Consider the following 19,047-nt stretch of genomic DNA (forward strand, 5'->3'; position numbering starts at 1 on the left):
GAGAGACATTGTTATTCATGCTCTCTGGTTCGATCAGAAATGCAAGGGTAGGGTGGCTTTATTGATGCCATTAAATGCACAAGGATTTCCAGAATGGTACACAAGCAGTGGTTTTAATCTGTAATCTCCTGCTGCATTAGCCCCAAGCAAGAGTGTGACCCTATCTTTTGAAGCCTTGAAACTTTACCATACATGAAGGCTTTACCATACATGAAGCGCATGTCACATACTCTTCATTGCTGTAACCTCTTTCCATATTGACTATCCTTTGACAAGTACTAGTATGCCTTCTACATCTCAGAGCATTGAGAAAGGGGAAGAATGAGCATAGCATAACCTAACCTAAACAAACAAGTCAGTGGTGGATCCCAACCTGATATGTGCAATATCTCGAAAATGATCACTGAAAAACCCATGTTTACTAGGCTTTTTTGCATATTGTAGTCTGTACAGTTCACCTTTAAATTATTGACCATCACTTTTGAAACACCCTGTATATGAAGGAGTTCGTTAATGCATGGTTACTGCACATACATCATTTCTACTACCAAGGTAGTATGAATGCATCATTTAATTATATCTCATATTGTGAATACCTTCACAACAAGTGGTCGAGGTATTGCACTGCTTTGAATAAGTAACACTTCACCAGTGAAGAAGCCTAATGTTACTTATTCTCGGCGGATACCACCACCCAGATAGCACTGTTTCAAAAAATCGTTGGCTTACTCATAGATGGGTGGGTGGGTAGGTACCCTTTTGTTGCAATAGTGACAACCAAGTTATGAAGCATAACTCCACAATATGAGAGATGCTTGATAGTGTGCATAGTTTAATCTAAAAATATTTCTTGGCTAAATGCTAAAGAGTATGAAGCAGTTGGTTTATGCATGATATACTCGAGATATAATTAAATGATGCATTCATACCTTGGTAGCAGAAATAATGTATGTGCAGTAACCATGCATAAACCAACTCCTTCATACTCTGCATTTAGCCAAGAAATATTTTTAGAATATATATATGTGTTGAACAGAATAACAAAAAAGTGGATATAAGATGGTTAAAATAGGTAATTATAAAATTGACAAAATAAGAATGTTGCCACACAACTTACAAAACCGGCCTCTCATCAGGTGTCAACAGCCAGGATTGCAAGCGAAATAGCAACATGTGTCTTCATTTCTGATGTAAACCACAAGCCACAAGGTAAAAAGCATAAACATAAATAAAAATGAGAATAAAATTTTGTTACTAAAATAAATGAAAATGAAAATAAAATACTGTAAAATAAAAATTACAAGGATTAAAAGCAGAATTTTAGAAAATGGGTTGTGAACTTTATAGTTGACACTATGAAGATGAAAAATTTAAAACTATAATTGATAAAGAAATTTATAGAGACATAACATATCAGTCTGTGTTAAGGTAAAGAGATTTTAAAACACAGCTAAAAGCAAGTAGCCTTAAAAGAGAGCAAGAAACTTGAGATAACACTTACGCGCAAAATTATAAGCAACACCTTGCAAAAAAATAAAATATAGATATAAAACTTAACAAAAGTGGCACTGGAAATAAATTTTCAACCAGAATCTAGAAATTTCTAAGAGTAAAAAAAATGTTAAATGAACATAAGAATGGAAAAATTAACTAACATTGTAGAAATAATGTGAAGAAAAGGTGGTAAAACAACTGTATACGTTAAAACCAAAATCATTAGATTTCATTAGCACGTGTCTTTAGTTTTGAAGTGGATTCATTTAGTCTGAAGTAGATTCATTTTATCACAATTTCAGAGTAGGAAAAATAGCAATTTGGAATATTGCACATATCTCAAATTTTGCCAATTATTAGGAACACTATCTCATACCATTTTGTGTGATAGTGGATAGATTCAAAGTACACCTGATGAAGAACAATGCTAATTATGTTGGTATTTCCTGTCATCTTCATGAGATGTAACCAGGGTTCCCCCTAAGCTGCATGTCTGCATGGATGCACGGCACACAAAATTTTTTTTTGGGTGCACTACATTCTGGAATGCAGAATGTAGTGCACCCCAAACCAGTGTGGGCCATATACGTTGCACCCAGGTCCTAACCTATCAAGAACTCTCATGAAGGTTTCATATATTTTTATTACTAGAACATAAATTATGCTTTATATCAGTTAGAAACCATAATGCAGGTTGTTATTGTTGTTATTTGGTTTTTAGGAGCATTAGCAACTAAAGCCATATTGCTCCGGGGATATGTGGTGGTCATTCCCTGACCTTTCCGCATCCTCCGTTTTGCCCGTGACCTCCATTTGGTGGTCACGAGCTTGAACCCCGGTCTAATCAAGAAGCGTGTGCTACGCACTGCTGCTCCTGCCCACCTGGCTACGGAGGCACCTCCATAATGCAGGAAAACTTAAAAGAACCACAGCACAAACAATTTAAATAAATTATTTTTTGGAGGCAAATGTACCTATTAAGTGATAAGAGATTACACTGTCTTATCTTATTGAAAAAAAAAATCTAAATCAGGAATCATCTATCTTGAGTAGCACTGTAATTAAAAATAAATGATATTTTCATATACATAATTTTGTTGGGTTGTTAATTATTACTTGTAATTTTTATTTACTTATTTTTCATTTTCAAATAAAATAAATTAATTCACTCTGCAAATCATGTAAATAAAAAATTGCAGGTGGAAATGTTCTTTTAAAAATATATAGTAACTTTATACAGTTACTGTGTATAATTTTATTTTCTAATACATACATATGTACATGTATAAAAAATCTAAAATGTTTTTTTATTGGCAAAATGAAATAAAAATTAAGTGAACAAAGAAAATAATGACAATAAAGGTGGGATCAACACTCAATAGGTGGCACATATTTTGATGGTTTTATTAATTTAATGCAACAAAATTCAATAGAATTAGTTCATATATGCTATTACTATTTATGTGATTTTTTTTTTTTTTTTTTGATGAGTGCATTGTCAACAATTTTGGATGAAAAAAAAAAGAAAAAAAAAAAAACCCACTAGTATGAGTTAGAACCAATGTTTTTCCACTCAAAATTATTAATAATGGTTTTCTATAAAAAACAGCTATTCATACTGTACATTTTCTTAGCACACAAATTTTTAAGCATGTAGCAACTGTGCATCAAGCAGCCTCTTAAGTACTTGGCAATGTCAAATAGTTTGCAAAATTGATGGCAGCCTTATCTGAATATATAGTATACAAATACTAACCTTCTTCAACTTTGTGCAGTGAGAAGTTTACCAAACCAAAAATGAAAATCCCCAGAATTCCTGAAGCAATGGCAGGATTACTCATTATCTAAAAATATACAAATTAATAACATTAGACTGAAAATATACATGATAAGCAAAGTTGTGACAATTTTTTTTAATTTAAATAAGTAAACAACTCCATTGAATACACAGAATAATTAAGAATGTGTGATAAAATTTATTAAAATTTCATAATAATTCAAAGTTAAACTGAGGCTAGCAGCATCTAATAGCTTCAATATACAGGGTTTCAGTAAAATAAATGCAATGAAATGGAGTGTGTGAATGGGCTGAAAAAATGAAAATAATCTGGCCCATAAATATCCTTTATAAACAATGGTCTGGATATACTTTATTAAAAAAAATAGCCATTTGAAATTTTCTCCACAACAGTAGGGTAGCAGAACTTCAAAAGTACATTATGATAAGGCCACATTTTAAGGAAATTGGAGTTGAGATTAAATATGTTGTTGTTGTTTAGGAGCATTAGCAACTAAGGCCATATTGCTCCGGGGATATGCAGTGGTCATTCCCTGACCTTTCAACATCCTCCGTATCTGGTGGTCATGGGCTCGAACCCTGGTCTAATCAAGAAGCGTGTGCTATGCACTGCTGCTCCTGCCCACCTGGCTATGGAGGCACCAATTAAAGATGCAAATGATTAATTGCCTCTTATCAAAATTTCTCATTCAACAATCACTATAAACACGGAAACATCATGTTCACCGTGATAACAAGCATGTAATAATGATAATGACCAGTGCACTGATTTGCTTGCCGACCCCTTCACCCACCGATGAAAGATACTCTTCGACTTTCACCCTGCCATTTCTCCCTGCAGGTGGCTGACCTTTTCCTGCAAGGTCTCCCACTATCCCCTAACACTTCATTTTCTCCTTTAGATATCTCCTATCATCCTCATCTTCTCCTATATCCTTCTTATTTGCTTCCTGTCCTCAAATCTTTCACTTTTATCACTTAACCTGGGCTCATCCCAACCTCACCTCAGGCTGACTGGGACCAGCTCAGAAAGCACTCTGCTACTCCTGGACTGATTCCACATGTCACAGAAAAGGACCACAAATCGCTCGTAATGAGATGTAACTCCCCAGTAGCTAAGCAATCAAATATTACAACATACCTTGCACAAAGACACACAGAGTACAGCCTTTAAAAAGTCTGCAATCTTCACAAGAGTAATTTTTGCAGTGTTTAAGGAGACCTCCAGCACCACCTGACAAAACACACAATGTACAACTTTTATGCTGCACATAACTAGGGGCTCACATCTGGTGAGTATGGGCTTGGCACACCCAGGGTCCCGAGATGGATATCATCATTCTTCTCTTTCTTGGTGATTCCTTTCTACTTTTCTCTCTCTCTCTCAGGGTAACTCTGGAATTTTTTTTGGCTGGTGCAGCACAAGCCTCAGGCTTCTTTGCACCATATGGCCAATGATAATAATAATAAATAATAAAAATAATAACTTGACTACTTGTGTCCTTCTTTCAACAGATCAATTTTCTAGTATTCCAAAAAAATTTAAAGCATTCTGAAATGTAGAATACACAATTAATTATTACTTATATATTATATTAAATTAATTATATATGATTTAAATTATACATGATATTCTTACTACTTCCTTTGTGACTGACAGGTATACATGTTCACAAACAAGTTTATGCATGTTGAGACTACAAGTCAGGTAATTATGTAAACCTGTGAAGTGAAGTGATCCTTCCATATTCAGCTGTTTTCTGGTGCAGTCACACTAACTAGTATCTGCTTCTAACTTGATTATGTCATTAACAATGACAACTCATGGTTGTATGAAAAATCCAAATACATTTTGTTACATTTTTGGTAACTGTTGTGGTGAAATAAAGGCAGGACATAACATCACTTGTGAAAAATGTATACGCTGTATATTTTGGAATTAAATTATGTGACCAACATAAAAACTGGATGCTGACAAAATCTGCCACACGTGTGGAGAACTTAAAACTCTAAAATTGTGGTATAAAAAAAAAAAAAAAAAAATAGGCATGACATGTGCCATTCCCATGGTGTGGAGGGAACTAATGGGATTGTATTAATGACTCCCAGTTTTGTCCTCTATATGTAGTGGGTTATACTAAAAAACACAAGCCAGGGCAGGGCCGCAACAAGTGAGAAGGCGAGGTAAGCGTCGCTTACAGGCGGCAGTTCAAGAGGGTGACGAAATTTTTTCGATGTTGTTTTCTGATTGGTTAACACTTATCAATATTCAACATTTAGAACAGAAAATTTTATTTTGCTTACTGACGGCACATTGGAACACAGCGGTGAGCCCATTGTGTACCTAACAATATTACTTCAGTTTCAAGGCCAGAATCACCAGTTCCACTTCCACTGATATGTGGGGAACCCCTGGTGCCGTTTGACCCTAAACACACTTTCCACTATTTGTTCTTGAACATATTAGCATTAGCAGAGGCATTTGATGCAAGAAAGCAAGCTTATGCAGCATCAGCCAAAAAAAAAAAAAAAACCACTTCCACTTCACCCCTCTGTTCGTTTGAAATACCTGTCCAGCTGAGCCTTAAACTTATTTAGGCTATCAACTTCCACGACAAGGGATGAAAGTCTGTTCCACCAACCAACCACCCGCTGGCCAAAGTAAAATTTCTGAACTTCTATCCTACATCTGTCTTTCCTCAATTTGAATTTATGCCCTCTCAGTTCCTCTTGATCAGATTATTCTGAGCAAGAGGAAGAATCCCATCAGCATTGAGCATGCTCAAACCATTCAAGGCTTTATACACCTCTATCAGATCACCTTGCTGGTGCCTAGTCTCCAGACACTGTAATTTGCAAAACTTAGCCTTTCTTCGTAAGAGCACCCCTTTGTTCCATTCACTAATCTTGTTGCCCTTCTCTGTACTCGTTCCAGTAGCTCTACATCCTTCTTTAAATGAGGCCTCCAGACCTGTATACAGTACTCTAGGTGTGGCCTGACCATTGCCTTATACAAGGGAATAATCACATCCTTATCCCTGCTAGAAAAATTCCTATATATCATTGACAATACACCATGAGCTACTCTTGCAGCCCATCTGCACTGCTCAGAGAACTTCATATCTGCCTGCATAACCACCCCCCAGGTCCATTCATTCTCTACCATTGTCAGTGTAGTACCACAGAGTTGATACGGGGTTCTCTGGGGTTGCTGTTTCCCATATGTAGTACTTTACATTTGTCAATGTTAAACTTCATTTGCCACCTCTCAGCCCATCTGCTCAACCTTTCCAGATCCTGTTGCAGCAGCATAGTGTCAGTAGTGTCCTTGACAATCCTGCCAACCTTCGTATCATCTGCAAACTTGGACATTAAGCTTGATATACCATCATAAATATCATTTATAAATACAGAAAACAATAATGGACCCAACAATGAACCCTGAGGGACTCCACTGATAACATTAGTCCATGATGAGCAGTGTCCATTGATTACCACTCTCTGTCTTCTCCCCTTCAACCACTCCTTTATCCATAGCAGCAATTTGCCTCCAATGCCACACTGCTCCAATTTGTGCAGTAGTCTTCCATGTGCAACAGTATCAAAAGCCTTTCTAAGATCCAAGTACATAATATCAAAGCTATTCCCTGCATCCAGTTCTTTTGTGACTGCATCATAGTATCCAATCAAATTGGTCAGGCAAGACTTCCCCTTAACAAAACCATGCTGTGTCCGAGCTATAACTGAAGTCTTGTCTAGATGATCCGGCAGTACTTCTTTAACCAGTGCCTCCATTAATTTTCCTGGAACAGAAGTTAAACTCACAGGTCTATAATTATTTGTGTCAGTCTTTGATTCTCCTTTGTGAATTGGGGTCACATTTGCACTTCTCCAGTCAGTGGGTACCTCCCCTGAGTCCATGGAAGCTCTCATAATTATGGCTAAGGGTTTGCTTACTTCCTTTGCTGCCTCCTTTAATATAACTGGATAGATCCCATCCACCACAGGTGCCTTTCTTGTCTTTATCTTCAACAATTTCCCCTCCACTTTACTCTCAGTTATTACAAGATTCTGTAGCTTACTGCCAGAGTTGAATACACCTCTGGCATTCCCCTTGCAGAATAACTCCTCATGTGTGAATGTCGATGCAAAATATTCATTTAGTTTGTTAGCTACCAGAGCAGGATCATCAACAGTTGACCCATCGATATCAAGTGGACCAATCCGATTCATCCCATTCCTTCTAGAGTTTACATAAGTAAAGAACTCTTGGCTGTTTTTCTTTGCTCCCTCGCCAAAGATTTCTCGTAATCTGTCTTCGCCTGCCTAACCTCCTTTGTAACTTGGTTACAGATCAACTTGTATCTATCATACGCTTCTGTGTCACGTGTTAATTTGTATGTATCCCACGCATTTTTCTTCTCTGCCATATGTCTCATTAAGTTCATCTGACATCCATTTAGGCCTAAACCTTGAAAAATATTTCTTAGTTGGTATGTAAAGCCTAGTAACTTCCAAGATAAGTTCTTTGAATGCTTCCCATTTTGAATTTGCTGTTGGTAACATCATCAGTTGGTCCCACTGTATAGAATTTAAATACTGTCTCAGTCCATCGTAGTTGCCTTTACGAAAGCAATAACCCTTCCCTTTACCCCTAATGGTAGTTACCTCTTTGAATAAATCCCACTTCAGGACACTGTGATCACTTCCACCTAGTGGTTCATTTATCTGCAGATTCTTAATGCATGAAGAATCACTATGATAATCAAATCAAGAGTATTATTCCCTCTAGTTGCCTCCCGAACATGCTGATGTAGAAAACAATCATCCAATAAATCCACAAAAGCCTTGCTAGTGTGTGAGTGACCAGCCCCAAAATTCCAGTCAATATCTGGGAAATTAAAATCCCCCATTATAAGACTCTCTGATTTACTGGCCCACTCTATTTCCCTGTACAGTTTCTTATTATACTCATCAGAGTCATTAGGCCTATAGCACACTCCTACTCTCAATTTTGATCTCCCAATGCTTATGTCACACCAAACTGACTCGACACTGCACTGTCCAGCGATGTCAACTGGCTTCACTTCCGTGGATTTTATGTGTTTCTTAACTAATAGCATAACCCCTCCTCCCTTTCTATCCTTTCTGTAGACATTCTACTCCCCAAATTAAAGTTCTGCATTCCTTATATCTGTGTGACACCACGTCTCTGATATCCCAACAATATCTGCCTTTGATGTTTTGAGCAATACCTCAAATTCACCAAATTTATTTACTTATTTACTAAACTCCTAGCATTGGTGTACATGCAAGTATACATGCACCTGTTTCCATTTTTAGCTACCCTAACACAGCCCATGTGTTTACTTGTACCGCAATGACTCTCAGCAGTCTCTGAAATATCCTGCATCTTTTTTTCAGGCTTCTGTTCATTCTAATAGAAGCAGTGCAAGAATCTCTTTCAACTCTGTCAGTGGCTACTGTTAATCTATTAGTCTTTGTCTCCCCCCAAGCTAGCAGTTTTCCGACCCACCTAACACTGCCTCGATAGCATCAGCAAATATTCTTGCACCCTTTCTATTTAAGTGTATCCCATCCCTGTAGAAGCGCTCTCTCTCCTGTTAACAAGTACAGTCCAGGCTGAAAAAATTCTACCCCTTGAGCCTTGCACAATCTTTCCAGGGCCGAATTGATCGACAAGGCTCTCATCATATAATCCCTCCTATCGTATTTGGGCAAAATTGCAGACATTTTCAAATTCAACCCTAATTCACGGCTTTCGGGATATGCAATCAGATCCCGAATCTAACATTTGTGATATAGAGAATGATATATACTATTGTGACAAAGAAATTCATAACTATGAACTACAGCTGTTTATGCAAGGTAAACTTAACAACCTCATGAGAGATTTAAATCTACAAAGAGTCCGCAGAACTTTTAAGGTCAAGGTTGAAAGCCAGGAATCTGCTAGTCCTAGGAACAGACTTTTCAAGGTATAGAAATCATAAAAAAGGAGCTGGTTCCCCATTTTTCAGGAAGTAAGCTCAATGATATAGTGCAAAAACATTCCTACAGTTATGAACTTTTCTTGGAATTTTCTACCAACCAAAAGAGTGGAGGCTATTTGTTAACTTAATGAATCAAAAGCCACAAAAGACTTTCCCTCATGATGGAAACATGCATGCATACATTAAACAAACTTAAAAGAAAACTACAAAGCCCATTAAACATACACAAAGTTCCCGACTTTGGGTTAATTTGTTCCTGGCTCACACTCATAAAGCGAAAACCAGTAAAGCAGGAATTATTATCCCATAGACATAATGTTAAAAACAGGGGTTACATTCTCAACAATGAAATTTGACCACAGTAATGTTAAATAAAGTTATTTAACATTACAATCGTCAACAAAACAATAGTTTATGCTTAAACTATGATTTATTTATCCAAAGGAATTAAACGTAACTTTTAAAATCAATTAAATTATAATAATAAAGAAATTATTTATATCATACGAATGTTTGCTAGCAGGGAAAAGGAGGTAATTATCCCTTTGTATAAGGCAATGGTCAGGCCACACCTTGAGTACTGTGTAGAGTTCTGGAGGCCTCATTTTAGGAAGAATGTAGATTTGCTTGAGTGTGTACAGAGAAAGGCAACAAGATTGGTGAAGGGAATGAAGGGATCCTCTTACCAAGAGAGGCTTAAGTTCTGCAAATTGCAGCAGCTGGAGACTAGGCACCTGCAAGGTGATCTGATTGAGGTGTATAAGCCCTTGAATGGGTAAAGCACACTGAATTTTGATGGGATTCTTCCACTTGCTCAGATTACAAACCTAAGGGGGCATAAATTCAAATTGAGGAAAGACAGTTGTAGAATAGATGTGTGGAAATTTGCCTTTAGCCAGCGGGTGGATAATTGCTGGAACAAACTTCTATCTGTCGTTGTGGAAGTTGATAGCTTAAATAAATTCAAGGAGGAAATGGACAAACTTTTAGGGGAAATGGTTGTGGTGAATATTTTTTTTTGGCAGATGCTACATAAGTTCATACGCTTGCTTTCTTGCATCACATGCCTCTATTACTATTAAAGAATATTTATTCTTCATCATCATCAACTAAATGCACACTCGTTGATGGTTCATCACTCATTGTTGGGTTGTTGGAAGCACAAGGAGTCGTCTTCTTCAGAAATGCTTCAAAAGTTGTTTGTTTCCAAGACAAATCTGTAGCAACTTTTCTAGTGTGCTCAAAATTTGAATCTTGTAACTTTAAAATCTCAATTTCTTTTTCTGTGTTGAAAAGTTTCATCACGTCCTTTGAGAGCGAAGGAATGAACAGGTGTTTCAGCTGTTAAACCTTCTTCTTTCTCAGCTTCATGTTTTTCCATTTCAATGAGTTCTTCATTTGTGAGCTCCTCATTGTGTGTTTGAAGCAGATCAGTGATATGAGTTGTACAAACCTCAAGCTGCAATTGGTTAGAAACATTTACAACCGGTTCTGTTTCACTTTGTACGGTCTTTCCTGGTTTGTGAAATCTTTCAACATTATCAATAAACTGATGACAGAGTTTATTGATAATTTTTGTAAATGCTCCTTTTGTTATTTTGATTGCATCTAAAACGTGGAATTCTTTCCAAAATTCTTTAAGAGTTGGACCTCCCTCCTTATCTCTGCCTGAACAAACAAATGCATGCACAGCAGTACTGTATTGTATAGCAAAGCAAGTGGTTTGAAATGCCGTATTTATGAATGTTTAGCATTTATTTATTGCAATTAATGTTCTATTTTGATTTTGTTCATACTTGAAAAAAAAAAGAACTGGTAAACCCGGGAACTCAATAAAGCAAAATCTCGTAAAGCAGGAACTGCCTGTACTTAAAAGAAAACTACAAAAATAATAAGCTTCTGTTAGGAAAAATTCAGTACAACGATCATGCTGTTCTAGCTGTCAACCACCCTCTGACTAAAGGCAAGACAAATTTCCGCACATGTATTCTAAAATTGTCTTTTCTCAATTTGAAATTATGTCCCCTCAGGTGAGCAATTTGAGTAACAAAAAGAAGCCCATCAGGATTGAGCTTATACACCTCAATGAGATCACCTTGCAGGTGCCTAGTCTCCAGAGGCTGCAATTTGCAGAACTTCAGCTTTTCTTGGTAAGAGCAACCATTTGTTCCCCTCACCAATCTTGTTGCCATTCTCTATACTTGTTCCAGCAGCTCTACATCCTTCCTAAAATGAGGCCTCCACACCTGTATGCAGTACTCAAGGTGTGGCCTGACAATTGCCTTATACAAGGGGGAAATTGTCCCCTTATCCCTGCTAGCAAAATTCCTGTATATCATTGACAAGGCACTGTGAGCTACTATTGCAGCCTGTCTGCACTGCTCAGAAAACTTCATATCTGACTTCACAATTATCCCCAGGACCTTTTCATTCTCTACTACTCTGAGTGTAGTACCACACAATTGGTACATTATTCTGGGGTTATTGCTACCCATATGCAGTACTTTACATTTGTCAATGTTAAACTTCAGTTGCCTCCTCTCAACCCATCTGCTCAACTTTTTAGATCCTGTTGCAGTAGTGTACTATCATTACTGTCATTAACCCTTCCAAACTTCATATCACCTGTAAACTTAGACATAGCCCACATATACTTTCATAAATATTTAACCCCAGGGGCTCAAATCTGGTGAGTATGGGCTTGGCAAACCCAGGGTGCTGAGTTGGATATTATAATTCTTCTCTTTCTTGGTGATTCCTTTCTACTTCTGACTCTTTCTCTCTCTCAGGGTAACTCGAGGATTTTTTTTTTTTTTCATTAGCCTCAGGTTTCCTTGCACCATATGGCTAATAATAATATCATTGATAAACACGGAAAACAACAATGGACCCAACACCGAACCCTGGGGAACTCCACTAATAACATAAGTCGACAAAGAGCAGTGTCCATTGATTACCACTCTCTGTCTTCTCCCACTCAACCATCCTTAAATCCATTTAGCAACTTGCCCTTAATGCCATACTGCTCCAATTTGTATAGCACTCTTCCATGTGCCACAGTATCAAAAGCTTTCATAAAATCCAAGAATATGATATCAAAATTATTTTTTGGCATCCACTTCCTTTGTGACTACATCATAGTATCCAATGAAATTAGTCAGACAAGCCTTCCCCTTAACAAACCAATGCTGTGTCTGAACTATAACTGCAGTCTTGTCTAGATGATCCTGCATTGCTTCCTTAACCAGTGACTCCATTAGTTTTGCTGGTAGAGAAGTTAAACTAACAGGTCTGTAATTATTCATGTCACCCTTTGATTCCACTTTGTCAATGGCAGACACATTTGCACATCTCCAGTCCATGGGGACCTCCCCTGAGTTCAAAGAAGCTTTCATAATTATGGCTAAGAGTTTGCTAACTTCCTTTGCTGCTTCCTTTAATATAACTGGACAGATCCCATCCACCCCGGGAGCCTTTCTTATGTTCAATTTGAAACAATTTCTCCACTACTTTGCTCTCAGTTATTACAAAATAATTTATATCTCCCTGGCAGAGTTTAATAAATTTCTGTCCTCCACTTCCCTACAGAGTTCCTCATGTGTGAATGTAGATGCAAAATACTCATTCAGTTTGGCAGCTATCTGAGCAGGATCATCTACGGTCAAAACATCAATATCAAGTGGACCAATCTTGTTCATCCATTTCTGTTAGAGTTTTTATATAACTTAAGAAGTCTTTGCTGTTTTTCTTTGCATCCTTTGCCAAAGATTTCTCATAATCTGCCTTTACTTGCCTAATTTCCTTTTTGACTTGATTACAGACTAGTTTATATCTATCACAAGCTTCCATCGCCTGATAATTTATATGCATTTTATTTCTCTGCTTCGCATCTCGTTAGTTCATCTGACATCCATGTGGATACAATCCTTGAACATTATTTCTTAGTTGGTATGAAAAGCATAGTACCTTCTGAGATTAATTTCTTGAATGCTTCTCATTTAGAATTTGCTTTTTGTAACATCATCAATTGGTCCCACTCTACTGAATTTAAAAAATGTCTGAGACCACTGTAGTCACCTTTACGAAAACAAAAACCCTTTTCTTTGTTCCTAATGGTAGTTATATCTTTAAGTAAATTCTACATCAGTACGCTTTGATCACTGTCACCCAGTGGTTCCTTTATTTGCAAATTCTTAATGTATGAATAATCATTGCTGATAACCAGATCAAGGGTATTACTCTCTCTGGTTGCCCTTTGAACATGCTGATGCAGAAAACGATCATCTAATAGATCCACAAAAGTCTTGCTAGTGTACGAGATCCAGTTCCACAAGTTCCAGTCATTATCTGGAAAGTTAAAATCCTTCATTATAAGACATTCTGATTTACTGGCCCACTATTTCTCTGCATAGTTGCTCATTGTACTCATCAGAGTCATTAGGCCTATAACACACCCCTTTTCTCATTTTTGCTTTCCATTGCTCATTTCAATGCTGATGGAATTCTTCCTCTTGCTCAGAATAATAACCTGAGAGGAAATAAATTCAAATTGAGGAATGACAGAGGTAGGATAACCACCCCTAAATCCAAAAATGCGCATATAATTATGGCTAAGAGTTTCCTTACTTTCTTTTCTGCATCCTTTAATATAACTGGATAGTCCCATCCACCCCCATGTGCCTTTCTTATGTTTATCTGCAACAATTTTTCCTCGACTTTGCTCTCAATTATTACAAAATCATCTAGCTCACTGCCAGTTTAATTCACCTCTGGCATTCCCCTCCCTGAATAACTCCTCATGTGTGAATGCAGATACAAAATACTAATTTAGTTTGTTAACAACCTGAGTAGGATAATCAACCATTGAACTATCGACCAATCTGATTCATCTCCTTCCTTCTAGAGTTTACATAAGTAAAGAACTCGCTATTTTTCTTTGCATCTTTTGTCAAGATTTCTCGTAATCTGCCTTTACCTGCCTAACCTCCTTTGTGACTTGGTTACAGATCAGCTTATATCTATCATAGGCTTCTGTGTCACCTGTTAATTTATATGGATCCCATGCATTCTTCTTCTCTGCCACGTTTCATTTGTTCATCTGACATCAATTTAGGCCTAAAACTTGAACAATATTTCTTAGCTGGTATGAAAAGCCTAGTAGCTTCCAAGATTAATTCTTTGAACGCTTCCCATTTTGAATTTGCTGTTGGTAACATCATCAGTTGGTCCCCCCGTATAGAATTTAAATACTGTCTCAGGCCACCGTAGTCACCTTTATGAAAGCAAAAACCCTTTCCTTTACCCCTGATGGTATTTACCTCTTTGAGTAAATCCCCCTTCAGCACACCGTGATCACTGCCACCTAGTGGTTCCTTTATCTGCTGATTCTTAATGCATGAAGAATCACTAATGATAATCAGATCAAGAGTATTACTCCCTGTAGTTGGCTCCCAAACATGCTGCTGTAGATATGAAGTTCTCTGAGCAGTGCAGACAGGCTGCAAGAGTAGCTCATGGTGTCTTGTCATTGATATACAGGAATTTTTCTAGCAGGGATAAGGAGGTGATTATTCCCTTGTATAAGGTGATGGTCAGGCCACACCTTGAGTACTGTATACAGGTCTGGAGGCCTCATTTCAAGAAGAATGTAAAGCTGCTGAAACGAGTACAGAGTAGGGCAACAAGATTAGTGAATCGAACAAAGGGGTACTTTTATGAAGAAAGGCTTAAGTTTTGCAAATTAGAGTGTCTGGAGACTAGGCACCGGCGAGGTGATCTGATAGAGGTGTATAAAGCCTTGAATGGTTTGAGAATGCTCAATGCTGATGGGATTCTGCCTCTTGCTCAGAATAATCACCTGAGAGGGCATAAATTCAAGTTGAGGAAAGACAAATGTAGGATAGATGTGCGAAAATTTGCCTTTAGCCAGCGGGTAGTTGGTTGGTGGAACAGACTTCCATCCCTTGTTGTTGAAGTTGATAGCCTAAATAAATTTAAGGCTCAGCTGGACAGGTATTTCTAACGAATGGAGGGGTGAAGTGGAATTTTTTTTTTTTTTTTTTTTGGCTGATGCTGCATAAGCTTGCTTTCTTGCATCATATGCCTCTACTAATGCTAATTTACATGAACTGCCAGATTTTTATTATCTAAATAAATTATATAAGTCAATAGTTTTTATTAAAAAAAACTATACACTTTTGGATAATAATTTAATAATTATAAAATAAAATAATGTTAAGTTATATGTTTATTTTTCCCTCTCTTTTTTTTCTTTATTTCTTTTTTGTGATCCAGTAGGATTTGTATTGCCTACTTAATACCATAGAAGAACAAACTTTGCATTCTATGTAGATTTAATAAGGACACTTTACCATATGAAGTATTTAATTAGTTTACTGAAATGAGAGGACAATTATTAAAATAGATCCAAACAGTCCCAACAACTAAATAAATTGGCTATGTTTTGGATTTCTGTGTTAAAATTGTCTCTGGGCATGGATTTTTAGTTTAGGACATGTTTATAACTCTACCATGGAAGACCAAGCTACGGCTATTCCACCAGAGAGACCATGATATATTACACAAACTGGATGTAATTTTGGTTACTGGATCAATTTCAATACATTCTATAAACAATTGGTGAGTATGAGCTTGGCACTCCCAGGGTCCTGAGCTGGATATTATCATTCTTCTCTTTCTTGATGATTCCTTTCTACTACTGACTCTTGTTCTCTCTCTCTCTCTCTCTCTCTCTCTCTCTCTCTCTCTCTCTCTCTCAGGGTAATTCATAAAATTTTTTTTTTTGGCTGGTGCCGCATAAGCCTCAGGCTTCCTTGCACCATGTGGCTAATAATAATAATAATAAAAGAAAACAAGAATGTATGGTTACAATGGGCTTGGGAACACAACAATAGAGGATTGGAAAAATGCTGCCTGGTATAATGTATTCCAGCTATTGCTATTTCACACTGATATGAAGACCAGAAAATGCAAAACAGCATAAGTCTGTGCTGTGTGACCAACCACCATACCATTACATTGCTGGTGGCAGCAGTATAATGGTGTGGCAAGTGTTTTTGTGGTGCACACTGCCCCTTGATACCAGTGGAACAACATCTGGATGCCAAAGGTTATCTGGAAATTGTTTCTGATCATATGCATCATTTGTCACCATGGTGTCTCCAATTGTTAATGGATTCTTCTAACAAGGTAATATGCTGTGTCAAAAGCCAAAATTGTACAAAACTGGTTCCAAGAACATGGAAGCTTACTGAAGTGCCCTTGTGATCACATCTCAATCCAATTGAGCATCTGTGGGATGTGGAGGAATAGATGAGCTCTTTGGAATAGACATCCACAATCATCCAATTTGCAACAACTGCGGGAAGCAATTGAGTCGATGTGGACCAATAATCCTGCAGCACATTTCTGAATCCATGCCATAATGAAGCCAAGCTTTTCAAAGGACTAAAAGGGAGACCTACTTACTATTTCGTAGGTGGCCACTCGGAATATTCCCTCTTCTCACATTTTCATCAAATACTTCAAGAATAACCTAGCATTTTATATGCTTCATCGAACTCCTCTGTTGAATACTGGTCCTAAAGGTGGACTTCAGGACCAGTATTCAACTGCCTCAATTACAGTTAAATCATTTTTTTGATAACTTACAACAACATTTCATTTAACTGTAATTGAGGCAGTATTCAACTGCCTCAATTACAGTTAAATCACTTTTTTGATAACTTACAACAACATTTCATTATTCTTTGGGATGTACACTGGTGTTCAAAGAAAGTGCATCACCTAGGAATTTCACATTTCTAACCCTTTTTGGCGATGGTATGTTACATTAATGACTAGCATCACAAATAGAAATATTAACAAAAGATATTTATTAAATTAAGGCAAAGCTAAGTAATATTTGACAGGTGCTCTCAAAATATTCCAAAATGCGCATTTGCAACCTTTATACAACAGTTTGGTAAACACAACAATTATGGCTGAAATGTTATCAGAAGCCCTCAATTTGCTTCAGTTTATCATTTTAAATGGAAAACAAAATGAAAAGTTCACCAGGTACAAACTAATATTTAGTTGAACTGCCTCTGGCCCTGATGGCAGCAGTACAGTGTCGAGGCATTGACAAAATAAATTTCTGAAGATAATCAACTGATAGTTTGTGGTTCCAAACACGAATTATGGCTTCCTGAAGTTCACAAAGGGTCTTTGGTTTCTTTCTGCCAACTGCAGATTCCACACGATGCCAACAGTTCTCTATAGGATTCATGTCAGGGCTGCTTTAATGTAAACACATTACTGTTGAACCTCTAATGCAGAAATGAAGCTAGAGTAATTACAGAAGTGCCTACAAACACTTTTCACCCTATGACAAATTATGATATTAGGGTCCCCTGTAAATGATTACATCTACCCATTTATTTATTTTTGTCTGATGACAAGGAGCAGAGTTGTCCTGAAAGATGTTACTTGGCAGGTTGAAATGGTCTCTAATGGTTGGCAGCAATTTGCCTTCCAATATAGCCAGGTATCCATTGGCAGTTACGGAACCTTTTATAAACTGAGGTAACCTACTCCGCGATATGAAATGCACCCCTATATCATTTGGCTGGTAGGGAATTTCACTGAAGACACTATTCAGTTTAGATGGTATTCATCACCACGTCTACAGCGAATTGTTTGTCTCCCACCAGGCCATGCAGGTTGAATTTTTTCTCATCCAAAAAGATAACTGACTTCCACTGCTCGGGGTTTCATTTGACATGCTCCTTACACCAAATCAATCAGGCCTTTTTTTTCATTTTTGTGTGAGGAGGGGCTTCTTCTTAGGATGACGGACTACAAGTCCATTTTTGAAGAGGCATCTTCTGACTGTTACTGCACTTGCTACCACTCCTGTTCTTCCCATTCTCTCTTCAGGTCAGATGAAGAAGCTTTACGGTTTTTAAGGCATAAGTGCTTCAAAACACAGTCCTGTTTTGGCATAGACACTCGTTTGCATACGGTTCCTTTTTTCCTATCAGCAGAACCAGTATTCTTGAGTTTGGAAAGAAATCTACTCACTGTCGACTGATTATAAGCCATTCTATAAGCAATATTACGGGAAGAACATCCTTCCTCACGTAAAGCAACAATAGCACTCTTTCTTCGTGGCATCGACTGCACATAACTTTCCATCCTGACACAAGCAAGGAATGACTGCAACTCTTGCAGAGCGTGCTTATATAGCTGAAAGTAACAGTTGATGCAATACTACGTCATCACCTACACGTGTCAATATTATCTGATGCAATCAGCAAAATATATTGCCACATACTTATGTTATTTGGACGACAATTACAATTTTAAAGGGGTGATGCACTTTCTTTGAATACCAGTGTATAATCCACTACTGACTGCCCTGCAATCTGGGAATTCATGGCATGGAGAAAATCTACTAGAATTAAATCAACACCCATCTCCTTACTATGCAGACCGCTTATGGTAGAGCAGCATTTCCTTTTAACAATTTATTTTGTTAATATGAATCAATCCAAAAATAACCAATTAGTTACAATCTCTCTCTCATCCCAATTTCAGCCTTTGGTCTAATTTTCATTATCGTTAAATTTAATTTAAGTGTTTATGTATAATTCTGATTTTTTCTTATACTGCTATTACAATACTAACTTATTCCTTCATGATTTGCGTGTTCATGATCTAATGTTACTGTTTATTTAG

At 37.2% G+C, this 19,047-nt stretch overlaps 1 protein-coding gene across 1 annotated transcript in view; it reads right to left on the reverse strand.

The window, feature by feature from the left end:
- Nucleotides 1-19,047, reverse strand: part of LOC150081851 (erlin-2-B-like) — a 269,808-nt gene that overhangs the window by 242,024 nt on the left and 8,737 nt on the right. Inside the window, exon 2 of the mRNA XM_090379753.1 lies at nucleotides 3,251-3,338. Within this exon, the coding sequence (XP_090235879.1) occupies nucleotides 3,251-3,338 (88 nt within the window). The remainder of the gene's footprint in view (nucleotides 1-3,250; nucleotides 3,339-19,047) is intronic.

Source organism: Mastigoproctus giganteus, chromosome 8 (assembly GCF_048544385.1).
Source record: "Mastigoproctus giganteus isolate SK-2022 chromosome 8, ASM4854438v1, whole genome shotgun sequence".
NCBI lineage: Eukaryota > Metazoa > Arthropoda > Arachnida > Uropygi > Thelyphonidae > Mastigoproctus > Mastigoproctus giganteus.